We start from the raw sequence: 12,526 nt of genomic DNA, 5'->3' as shown, positions 1-12,526 counted from the left end.
TTTTAGGAATTAAATGTCACATAAAACACATCATGTAAAACAAGCATTTAAATCAATAAGTAAATTATACAGACAAATGACAAAACACTTCACATAAAAATAATTTCAAGGCAAAAAGAAGTTCATTAGGGGAGGTTGCATTTTTAAGAAAATACTTGCAAGAACTTCTATAAATCAGGAATCTTTGGGAATTCATAATTAAGAATTTGTATCTAAATTTGCATATCTTTATTTTTCCAAAAGGAGGGTTCTCAATTTTAAAGCTACCAGCATATAATACAATGTGCTACATAATTCTGAAAAAAGTGCTAACAACACATGTTTTTAAAAATATCTATCTATATATATAGATATAGATACACATGAACTCATAGAACAAATCTATGAGTTCATGTGTATCTATGTGCATAGATGGTGGCATAATCTTTCTTCGAATGGGCTGGAGTCATCTGACTTTGCTTGATTTTTGATATATAGAAGCTTATTTTGATTTCTAAAGGAGCAAATGTACCTTTGACTGGTGGGGCCTCCACTTTTCTAGGTTTGAGTTTGGGTACTTTTTCTTCAGGCTCAGCTCTCTGGGGCTCTTTAGGCACTTTAAAGATAATAGTCAATTTTTAAGAATAGTTTTCCACTTAACTCACAACAACAAAAAACATCCACACAATACAATACATAAGTATAAAAGACTTGGCATTTTCAATGCTCCAAAATAGAACCGGATGGTACTAGCATTTCAAGGGGGTCATTATTGATATTTGGTAAGAGAATAATGAAAGAAAAAGTATTTGGTGTATTTTAGAGATGGATAATGTACCTCTAGCTCTTGGAGGCTCCTCTTTTTTAGTTACAGCAACTTGAATTTTTTCTTCTTGAGTAATTTGCATACGCGTCTCAGTCACTTAAAAGATAATTTTTAGGATTAGGGAGCTAGACAACTTGGAGGAGAGTTTTATATCAATTAGCCAGAAATTATGCTGATTTACAATACACATACTATACTGATGCAAGAAATTGCTAACAGTCCATCTGAAGACAAGACAATTATACATCACTACTATTAACATACACATGAACACACAAACACACACACAATTTACACACACTTAAGAGATTTGACTCAAATGACAGAAACATGAAAAATATATAAAGGACAAGATCCAGTGTGCAGATTTAGGAGGACAGTCTGATTTCATTTACCTTTAGTGGGAGGAGGTGCTTCTATCTTAGGAGCAGGAGGAGCACGTTTTTCTGGTACTGGTTTCTTTGACACTTCAGGCACTTTAAAGATATTAGGTGATTGTGTCAATTTGAAGGCACATGAAGCAGACACTTAATTTTCTTTTTAATTTCAAGGAAAGTAGAAAGACAACTTATTATAGAGCAAAAATGACAAGCGGTTTTCAAGATTGGGCCACAATACCTTTAGCAGGTGGGGGTTTTTCTTTTTTAGGAACAGGTACAGCAACTTTCTTCTCAGGAACAGTTTTCTTTGGTGCTTCAGGAACTTTGGAAAGATTAGTTTTAAGAATACTGATTTACATGAAATCAAAATAGAGGTTTTTCTTTCATTTTAAAAAAGCAGCACCATCTCACTACAAATATTACATAAACATTATACAACACTTGGGGAAACAAACAGACATCTATGTATTGACATAATTTTAATCAAACATGTGTCCAAAGAATAGTTAAAAGACATGGATGTTTTGGCATCTTTCATAGGAGATTATACCTTTTACAGGAGGAGCCTCCTCTCTTGGAGGAACAGCAGCAGGTACTTTTTGTTTCTGGACCACTCTCCGAGGCATCTCAGGCACTTAAAAAATTATAATGTATATTTGTGAAATTTTCCTCATGTTTTGTTTGCAAACAAAACAAAACCTAACTTTCTTAGTAAAGAATTAAAATTTACAATACATATGTACATTACAGAAAACATTGGCACCATTGAGATCCAAGAGAGGTAAACACATTGAAAAGTAGAATTAACTTCAGGGGATGTACCTTCAGCAGGTTCCATTTCCACCCTTTTAGAAATAATATGTAGTTTTTCTTCCACGACATATTCTTCTGGTTCTTCAATCACTTTAAAGATAGGGATTTGAAGAAGTATAAATTATAGTACTCCATATTTGTTAACATATATTACTTTCATCATATGATACTAATAGTAGAAAATCAGAGGGCTGGTATTGGAGTCTATTAACACAAGCCAAGTCTCTGATTGCTTGTGCCAAAAAATATTCAAAGAAAAATGATTTAACAGGGGAATGGGGTTTAATAATGTAGTAAGATCTTTTCCCTAAAATTAATTCACATATAAACTTAAAAGCCAACTGTTTTTCATAAATTTAATTTACACATAAACCACAGAGATAATAACATTTAGAATGAACTGGAAAGTTAACTGGACAAGCAAACAAACAGAAAAGTAAGGAAGGATGAAGCATAATATTGTAGTGGCAAAATATGAATCCGGGATGCTTGAAAAGTAGCTCACTGAATTTAGAAAAAAAATCTCAAGGGTAATTTGGTAGGCTTATAGGAAAAGTTAAGTCTTACATCATAGCTGCCATTTATAATGCTATGGGCAGGGACATGCTAGAAATAATATCTATAGTTTATGTGAGCATTCAGTGTGAGCATTTACACCTCAGAAATTGGTAACTGTTACAAAATAGAGCTTGATTCTCTTTGCTGATTGTTTAGACTTAAGAAAATGATGGATAAAATGTTAATAATTCATATTAAACAAAAATATTTTATGCATACATATATGCACACACACACACATATATTCACAGAGAAGCGCACACACACATACACACACACATATATATATTCATATTGATATTTTGTCCAGAAAGCTGTTATTAAACATTTACCATCATGTAACTCATTTTGCTGAAGTCAATATTAGAGTGGAAGTCAATGACTATAGACTAATGATAATAATAGGTATTCAAGGTTTGCAATATTCCTTATCTCTATTATCTATCACATTTATCTCTATTATTTATTACATTTGACATTCACAGCACTCTGTGATTAACAAGGATCTTTCCTCACAACTCCTCTGTAAGATAGAATTATTGTCCCATCTTGGATTGTATTTTATTATTGTATTATATTATTTTCCCCATTTCACAAGTTCGGAAACTATTTTCCTTAAGTAAGGTGATTAAGTGATTAAGTGATAGATAATTGACTTGCATACTGTCATACAGGGCTTAAATTTAGACTAGCTGACTCAAAGTTAAGGGCTACTTTTATTATGCCAGAATACCTCTAGTTAAATATTAAAGGTCTACTCCATGGCCCCTGGGACCAAGTAATGGATTTCTTTGTACTGTAGGGACAGATATGATGGAAATGAATAATTCTGATTCTATTTGCAAAATGAATGCCAAAAGTTAATCTCAGAATATTAATGCTCATTTTCTAAAAATATTTGCCTTTTGTGCTAGGAGAAAATTAAAGACTTCTCTTCTTTGTACTGGTGAAAGTGAAAAACTTTAGCTATACAATAAGATCCTTTTGAATTTACTAAAAATACTTGCATAATGAAAAATAGCATTTCTGTCCTTTTTTTAGTAGTCATGATTGTTATCAATATAAAAGAAAACATTCCTTCATAAAAATCAGAATAGCTGGTGAGGTTACTTTAGAGAGTTACTTAAAGGATACTCTCAGCAATCTATATATCTTGGTATTATACAACCAGGGTAGGGACAGAAACTCCTTATGAGAACCATTTCTTGTTAGTAGAAAATGTTATAAATACTATCTTTGCATAAAAAAAGTCACAAACATAGATGCAAATGCAATGGATAGGCTCAAGGGCATCTTAACATGAAGGCAATACAGGCCGTTCATCTTTATCCAGGGGAGACAGCTATATTATTGAATTACCTGCAGTTTCCTCCCAAACAGAATTTAATTGGGATTTTTCTCTCTGGAAAATGCTTTTGTTTTACATAACATTAAATAGCATGCTGCATTTAGGCAGATGTATTGAAAATCACAATACAATAAGAGGTATTACAAGAACATTACATTATTCCTTAAAAGACTATAAAACTGGGTGGCTAGATGGCACAGTGGATAGAACACCAGCCCTGCGGTCAGGAAGACCTGAGTTCAAATCTAGTCTCAGGCACTTAACACTTCCTAGCTGTGTGACTCTGGGCAAGTCACTTAATCCCAACTGTCCCAGCAAAAACAAATAAACACACACACAAAAAAAACTATAAAACTGTAATTGACTTGTTTAGATACAACTGAATTGATTTAAGGAGATTTGAATAAGTGAAAATCTGACCATTCATTCAATATCAACTTTTCCTGCAAAATATTTTTAATTAATCAAAGTGCTTCAAATTTATAAGAAAATAAATCTGGACTTGATTCTGTGAGATTAAGCTTATATGATCTATTGTTTTGGCATTTGTAGTTGGCTATGAATATTTCAAACAGACAGCAGAGACAGCTCAAGTTTTAGGCATTAACAGTCAGAGAATTTTGAGCTATTCTGAAAGTTGAGAGGAAGAGATTCAGAATAAATTCGATCACACAGGAAGATGTGGTTAGTGTCTTCTTTTGTTCTTTCCCAAATATCAAGAGCATAGTATGTACACTCTTTAGTCTTCTATAAATAATCATCACTCCATCTTATTTCACAGAAGATTAGTAAGAATGCAAAGGAAGCCAGGATTGGTCTATCATGCTTGGTCATGACACAACATATGACATGAAATCTGACATATAAAAATCATGGTAACTTTGTTTGACAAGAAAGACATCTACTACACACAAGTCCTGCCTACAAACTACTTTCTGACTGAATGAAGATTGTTGTTTTCTTTTAATCTGATATCCATATTATAGTTTTTTTTTTTTTTGAAGAGTCCTGATTCTTTGTAGTCTTGGAAGTAGCATTCATACCTTCGTATGATGTAACTTCCACTTGTTCCTCCTCCTCCTCCTCTCTTTCCTCTTCTCTATAAACAGAAACGGCTACCATTTCTTCTTCTTCTTCATAACCCCATTCTTCCTCTGCTGATACTTTAAAGACAAGATTGAATTTTAATATAACTTTATCCAACAATATTGATGTTATCTGTATAAATGTATTTATTGCAGAACCATGTCTAACAGCTGTTAAATTTTTAGCAGACAGATCAGGGCACCTTTTTTTTCGAAACTAATTCATAGGTTTTAATTGTAAAAGTCATCATTTTTTAAAAAGAACTGTTCTGTGAATTAGGATCTAGCATCACTTTAAAATAATTCTTTTAAGTTCTTTCTATAGAATAGAGAAATCAGAAGCAAAGATATTCAATAATTTGTGCAAGTCAACATATATAGAACTAAATGAAGTTTGTGAAAATATTTTTGTGATTAAAATAACTGTTGATTTAATGTGGAAAGTTGAAAATCCATTTACTTTCAGAAATAATTAAATTTCCTGTTCAGGGTCCTAATTTTTTAAGAGGATTAACTGCTGCACTAAATCATTACTTTGAGATAGCTTTTTATACAGAAAATTCATATATTTGAGTACTTCCAAAGTGGCAAACACATGTATGTCTGCATCAAATGCAGGTTTGCCAATGCTTGTTTGTTCTATGTACAAAGGTGCAGCTAATCTGAGATGAGGGCAGAGTGTGTGAGCCTTTAAAGATGATACCTATTTACTTACTGCAAATTATACAGAAAAAGGAATGCTTAATAAAGATGCCATCCTAGTAGGCTAGAAGAATGAGTTGAGAGGATAAAATGTGCCTTTAATGGCTACTGGACAAAATGCTTGTTTCCCATATGTACTCCAACCTCTGCCCATATTTTGTTCTTGGAATGCTGGAAGATAACTGGAGGCAGATAGGATTTGTTTCAAGAGCTCTACAAAATATAGATAAATTTCAACATACAGACCAAATGGAAAAGCTGATGGAATTTGTCCATTTCATACAAATGCAAAGTTTTTGCAAGAGGGAATTCTATGCTAATTCAAATAATAAGAGAAACTATAGAATGGGGAAATAAATATCTCCAGTCGAAGTCTGAAAAGGAACCACTCTCTTCAATACATAACTGACCAAAGGAAACAAACAAAAGCACAATGGCAAGTTGTCAACAATCATAGGAAAGAATTCTCTAAATCTTAAATAATGAAACACAAAACAATTAGATTTCATATTACATGTATAAAATGGGAAAATATAATTAAAAATGAAAACAAATAATGTTTAAGGGGCTCTCAGAAGTCAAATAAACAAATGGGCTAGTGGAAGAGTTATCAATTATTTAAACCATTCTAGAAAACAATTTTGATTGTGAGAGAAAAGTCATTAAACTTTTTGAACCATTTGATCCAGCAATCTCATTTCTGATTATGCTCCATGGTATAATATAAAGCTACCTCATAGAGATCAATGATGGAAAAGTCTTGTAGATAATAAAATATTCATAGGAGTACTCTTTGTTATAGGAAAAAAATGCCGAGAAAGTGAAGACCTATCAATTGAGGAAAGGATGACTAAATTATGATATAATAATATAACTGAATAATATTTATGCCATGGTGAACATAAAAATTCAGAGAAACATAGAAAGAGTTGTATGAAGTGATGCAAGATGAAGTAGGACAAATAGAACATGCACAATTATGACATAAATAAAAACAACATTAGTATGAACTTAAATGACCATTTTCATCTCAGGGAAAAGCTCACTTTCCTCCTTTTCAGTAGATGGGGGTGGAATGTTTCACAATGTTTCAGATACGGTTTTTTTGTCAATTGGATTTTTTAGGGATATGCTGAAGCCAGCTTTTACCAGCTCAGAATCTCCTTGTTAAATTTTTAATACCTTGGGAATTGGCAAACAAATCAGGGCTTGACTTATTGTTTTGCTGATTGTCTAGGATTAAGCAAGCATGCAGAGAAGAATGGTACTGATCCAGATTAAGCCAAAAAGTGTGCTGAGGATACTTTTTTCTTTCATTCAGAGAGCCAATTAAACTTTAACACACCAATGGCTTGGCTGATTTTTTTCTGTTATGGGGTAGGTATCACTGTGGGGATGACTTTATCAGGAAGCCATGTTGGTCTAAAAACTGTAAGACATCAATAAATATCAGACCATTTACATCAAATATAAAAAAAATCCATTCATGAAAGAAGAAAAGAGAGGATATTTTGGACAACACAAACACAAAAACCATTTTCCCTCCTCCCTTCCCCCAAATTCATTAAGACAGCTGTCTATTATATACCTTCATGGTGGGTGACTTCCACTCTTTGGGGAACTGCCACTGAGACTTTTTCTTCTGTAAAGAATCTTTTCTCTTCTGTAACAGTTTTCTTAGAGACCTCAGCCACTTAAAAACATATACATACACATTAAACTTGAAGTTTAAGGACTTAGAACTATACACTTTAAAGACTTTCTAATATTTTTGTTATATTTGCTCAGGAACAATAATTTCACAAAAATATGAAAACAAATAAATTACATAGTACACCACATAGATATACACACATCCAGATGCCCTGCACCCAGAAGAGAAGCAGATTTCCAAAATGAAAGATTAGCACCAGAAAAACAAAAAGTTTGAGGACTTAAGACTCTAAAGTTTTTTTTTCCAAACCATAAGTATCAATCATACCTTTGGGTGGAGCAATTGCCTTTTCTTTCTTAGAAACAGGGACAATCACTTGAACCTTCTCTTCTGTTACTGCCTTCTTAAGGACTGGGGGTACTTTAAAAACATTACATAAGTTTTAGGATTTAAAACTCTTATCAACAATAGACAACAAAAAAACATAGATCAATCTACAACAGAATCAACAACCAATGTATATTTATGCTACAACACCAACAAACTACCCCCTAAAGATCAGGAAAGCAGGTTTTCTGAAGTTGAAGAAAAAGATTGTGTACCTTTGGCTGGTGGTGCTTCCTCCCTTTTTGGAGGAACAGGTCTCCTTTCTTCAGGAACCTTCTTTTTCCTTGGTACTTCGGGTTCTTAAAAGATAGTATTGAATTTAAAAATGCTCAGAATGATAAAGAATGACAGAAATCAAAGAATTCATTGACAGTGATGAAGATTTTCAGGTGATTATAAACAAGTAAACTTTTCAAAAAAAGAGTACCTGGTGCAGGTGGAGACTCTTCCCTTTGAGTAATGATGGTTATTTTTTCCTCTGTGACCACTCTCTTATGTACCTCAGGAACTTAAGAAGATATTTGTTTTTCAGACTTTTTATATTATGGCATGTTGTAACATATCAAATATGAATTCATTTTGTAACAAAAGTAAAGAGAGTTTACATGTGACAAAAAAACCCAAGAAATGTAAAGAAAATGCCAAAGGACATTAATAAATGGATCAATGTACCTTTAGCTGGAGGGGCTTCCTCTCTTTTAACAACAGGAGCAGGAATTTCTTCTTCAGGGATACGTCGTTTAGGTGGTTCTGGTAATGCAAAAGGATTTGACAAAATGGTATTTAATTAAACTAAGACCCAGTTTCCATAATTAAATAAGTTCTTTAAAGGAACCTATTTGTGCACTTGTATCTCCACTGCCTGACACAGAGTAGGAATTCAATAAATGATTGTTGAGTCATTGACTGACATAGGAACAAACAAAAAGTAACAAAAGATTAATGCTAGATTCTGTTTTCTAAGTTCTAATAAAAATTACGAGGAAAATCAAAAGATGAATAACTGATTCATATACAGAAGTTTAAAAAGTGTTTAAGCAATTCAAAATGGAAGTAATCAGTGGATAGGAATGAAAAAGAGAATCAGTGTGGTATATAACACAGACAACAATGAACCTGGAGTCAGGAAGACTTGAGTTATTATCGCTGAGACATTTAATAGCTATGTGACCCTGAGTCCATTACTGAATTTCTCTTTGCTTCAGTTTCATCTATAAAATGACACAGTTGTACTCAGTGACCCCTAAGATTCCCTTCAGTTCTAACCTATATTCCTATGATACATACATATATATACATACATATAGTTATGATCAGTAGCCAATGTGTTTCATGGTTATTATAAAGACTTTTCTGTAGTTTTTAAAATTTTCAGACATAAAGAAATGGACTCTGACAACAAGAACAATTATATATTTAGACTATTTGGAAGACTAAAAGCCAACATGAGTTTTCTAATTTCTTTTCTTTCACATCCTAAAATCTTTCTATGCCTTTTGCCATCATCTTCTCCTTGCTTTCTGGCTAAGAAGTGGACCTTCTTCCTTTCCAAAGCTAACCCTCACTTGTGTGTGTTTCTTTATCCTCTTGTTTTCTACTATTTTATTTTTATTTCTTTATTGCTCCACTAATCTTTGTGGTCCTCTTTCCCTCACAGCTTCTTAAATTCCTCCTCCTAAATGCCACATGCTTCTCTGACTTACAAAGATCCTCAAGTTTTCTCTACCCTGAATGAACCTTTCCCTTGGTCCTCTCAGATTATCATCCTATTTCTTAATTTCCCTTTTTTGCTAACATTCTAGTAAGTTAACTACACTCACTGATTCCAGCCTTACCACTTACCACTTCAATTCTCTAAAGATTTATGTCCTCAAATGTGCTACTGAAATTGCTTACATCAAGATTAATTAATTGTCATATCCCAGGTTTTCGCCTTTATTCTCCTTCTCTGTTCCCATTCTCTTCACTTAATAAACATGGTTGTTGATATCTTATCTATAGATTTTCATGGAAATTGAGCTGTTCTGGTTCTTCTTCATCTTTTTTACTCAACTCTGGGTACTACTTGATTTCATCTCTCTACTTTGATAAGCTTACACACTATAACAATTTTTTTAAACTTCTGTTTGTATTGACTTGTCCTCTGTCCCTATCTTCCTGACATCTTAAATTCAACATGTCCAAAAAAAGAGAACTTTTTCTCCCAAACCTGCCTATATTTAAATTTTCTTCATTTCTATGGATGCACTATTATCCCCCCAGTCACTCAAATTTGTCCTTTCTTGGCTGTTTCCTGGCTTTTACTCTAACCTCTAACATCAAGTCAGTGCCAAATCCTGTCTTTTTACTTCTGAAATATTCCTCACATTTAAATAGGTAAACAAATAGCATCACTGTCTTTGTGTAATAACAACAATCTTGTAGGAACAAGATTCCTAATGATGCTGGTGAAATTTGTTATTCATTTAGCTAAAGTCAAAATTTGCTGAGTTTCATTTGTTAGAAGATACATCTATCGTGATTCCTTCTCAGAATACCTATGAATGAGGTTGTAATATACTAAACTTGAATTTCAGTGTACATGAATGTTAGTAGATATTTTTCCAGAAATATGTTCACAAATCTTTTACAAAATATTTCTTCTCTGAATATTCAAGAGAGTATGTTAAGCATAAGGGAAACTGTTTTGGGTTTCCTCTTTTATTTAAAAGGGGAATTTGAAAATTTAAAAGAAATTTGAGATGTACTTCAAGAATTTTTAAGGATGCTAAACAATGTTTAATAGTAAGATATAAGACTTTTCCAAGGAGACATATGTACAACGGGTAAAATAACTAACAATAAACTGAACATAAGGAGTATGAAATGAAGAAGAAAAAACCAGAGACCACATCAGGACTTAAGAATAACAAACAGAATGAAGAGAGTATGTTTTAGTCATTCCAACTTAAGATCTGCTATACCTTTAGGTGGAGGGGCCACTTCTTTCTTAGGAACAGGAGTGGGCTTTTTCTCTTCTGGGACAGGTTTCTTGGGAACCTCAGGCACTTTAAAGACACCATTGTGAAAATGATGATGAGAATCCTTATTTTGGGCAGACTAAGAGTACTTTAAATCACAAGTTTTAAATAAGTTTTAAGATTTTGGAGAGCAGTCATTGGTTATTTAATAGATTCTGTTCACGATAAAGAACTATGAATTTCTATAACAATAAACATGGATTATTCTATACATGATTTCTGTTAATTACATTAAACATAAAAAAGATGTAACATCTAAAATATTACTGAGACTTGTGTCATACATTACAGTTGTATATGAAGAAATTTTTTTGTAGTTATTATTGTATACTTAAGTCAGGACTTACAGAATCACAAATAGGTGGCAGAAAAGTTTGGTTGTCACACTCACAGACAAAGACATGTGGAGATAAAAGCGAAATATCTTGTTTTGTGTTTCTCTATAACTAGAAGGCTACCTTTGGGTGGTGGAGGCTCCACTTTTTTAGGAACAGGAACTGGTACTTTTTCTTCTGGGACAGGTTTCTTATGTGCCTCAGGGACTTTAAAGAGATAGTGTAATTTGAGAGACTTGTCCACAGACAGTAAGACATCAGAGGAAATTAGTTAATTTAATGCATATCACTGAACTTTTGATAAGTATGATTAAAATAGATGCAAGATACTCAACTTTTATCACTAGCTAAGATCAATGGGAAATATATATGTCTACAAGGCTAGAAATAATAGACAGAAGAATTATTGTTCAAACATCTGATTATTGGCATTCACCTTTAATTGGAGGAGCTTCCACTTTCTTGGGAATGGGTACAGGAACCTCTTCCTCAGGAGGAGGTTTCTTGTAAACTTCTATTACTTGAAAAATAATTTTTAGCCATTTTATTTTTTATAATTTTTATTATTTAGAGTCAATAATTAAACTACATAAGGTAATTAAAAATATTTGAATTTTAGTACTACTTGACCAGATTGGAAAATACTTAAGACAGGAACTGTATTTTTTCTTTCTTTTTTCTTAACATTTAGCAAAAAAAAAAAAAAAAAAAAAAAAAAAAAATTAAGCCTGAAGTGGATGCTCAATAAATTTTGACTCGGTCACTAAATATAACAACACATTCAGGCATTTTCGAAAGATTTGAATTTTGCACCAAATCAGTGATACCTTTAGGTGGGGGCTCAGCTTTTTTCGAGACAGCAACATGAACTTTTTCTTCTACGATAGTTTTCTTGTGCACCTCAGGGACTTTAAAAAGATAGAAATTTTAATTCTGATGTATATTTTAGATATAAGGATTGAATTTTTAAAGTATATTGAAATCAAGCCAAACAAACACAAATTTGAGATGTAAACAGGACAGAAATGTACATAAAATATATACATATAAATTATTACAATATATATTAAGAAAAAAAGAGAAGACTATCTAGATGGTTTTCTTTTTTATCCCAAAGTTCAAATGTGACTTATACCTGTAACTGAAATCTCTTCCTCTGTATGAGAAGCAAAGAACATCTTTTCTTCTGAAATAACCTTCTTTGTGTGCACAGCTGGTACTTTAAAAAGAGTATATATCACATCAGAATTATTTTGTCCATGATATGGCATAATATCAATCATGTGTGTTGTGCATGAATTTTAACCATTTTAAGATGAAATTAAAATGAGTTAATCTGGATATTCTTAAAAAATATGGATATATCACTGCATGATGATATGCAGAAATATTCACGTCATCTTTTAAAGCTTTGAGGTGCAGCCAATTTAGCAGCTTAA

General features: G+C 32.5%; 1 protein-coding gene across 1 annotated transcript in view; it reads right to left on the bottom strand.

Annotated features, from left to right (window-relative positions):
* Positions 1–12,526, bottom strand: part of TTN (titin) — a 322,989-nt gene that overhangs the window by 169,242 nt on the left and 141,221 nt on the right. Inside the window, 16 exon segments of the mRNA XM_051986127.1 lie at positions 512–595; positions 818–901; positions 1,201–1,281; positions 1,424–1,507; positions 1,736–1,819; positions 2,008–2,088; positions 4,948–5,067; positions 7,280–7,384; positions 7,673–7,765; positions 7,948–8,031; positions 8,160–8,240; positions 8,405–8,482; positions 10,696–10,779; positions 11,211–11,294; positions 11,915–11,995; positions 12,223–12,306. Of these exon segments, the coding sequence (XP_051842087.1) occupies positions 512–595; positions 818–901; positions 1,201–1,281; positions 1,424–1,507; positions 1,736–1,819; positions 2,008–2,088; positions 4,948–5,067; positions 7,280–7,384; positions 7,673–7,765; positions 7,948–8,031; positions 8,160–8,240; positions 8,405–8,482; positions 10,696–10,779; positions 11,211–11,294; positions 11,915–11,995; positions 12,223–12,306 (1,392 nt within the window).

This window comes from Antechinus flavipes, chromosome 3 (assembly GCF_016432865.1).
Source record: "Antechinus flavipes isolate AdamAnt ecotype Samford, QLD, Australia chromosome 3, AdamAnt_v2, whole genome shotgun sequence".
Lineage (NCBI taxonomy): Eukaryota > Metazoa > Chordata > Mammalia > Dasyuromorphia > Dasyuridae > Antechinus > Antechinus flavipes.
The sequence above is the reverse complement of the archived record's forward strand: the minus strand, read 5'-3'. Positions and strand labels throughout refer to the sequence as shown.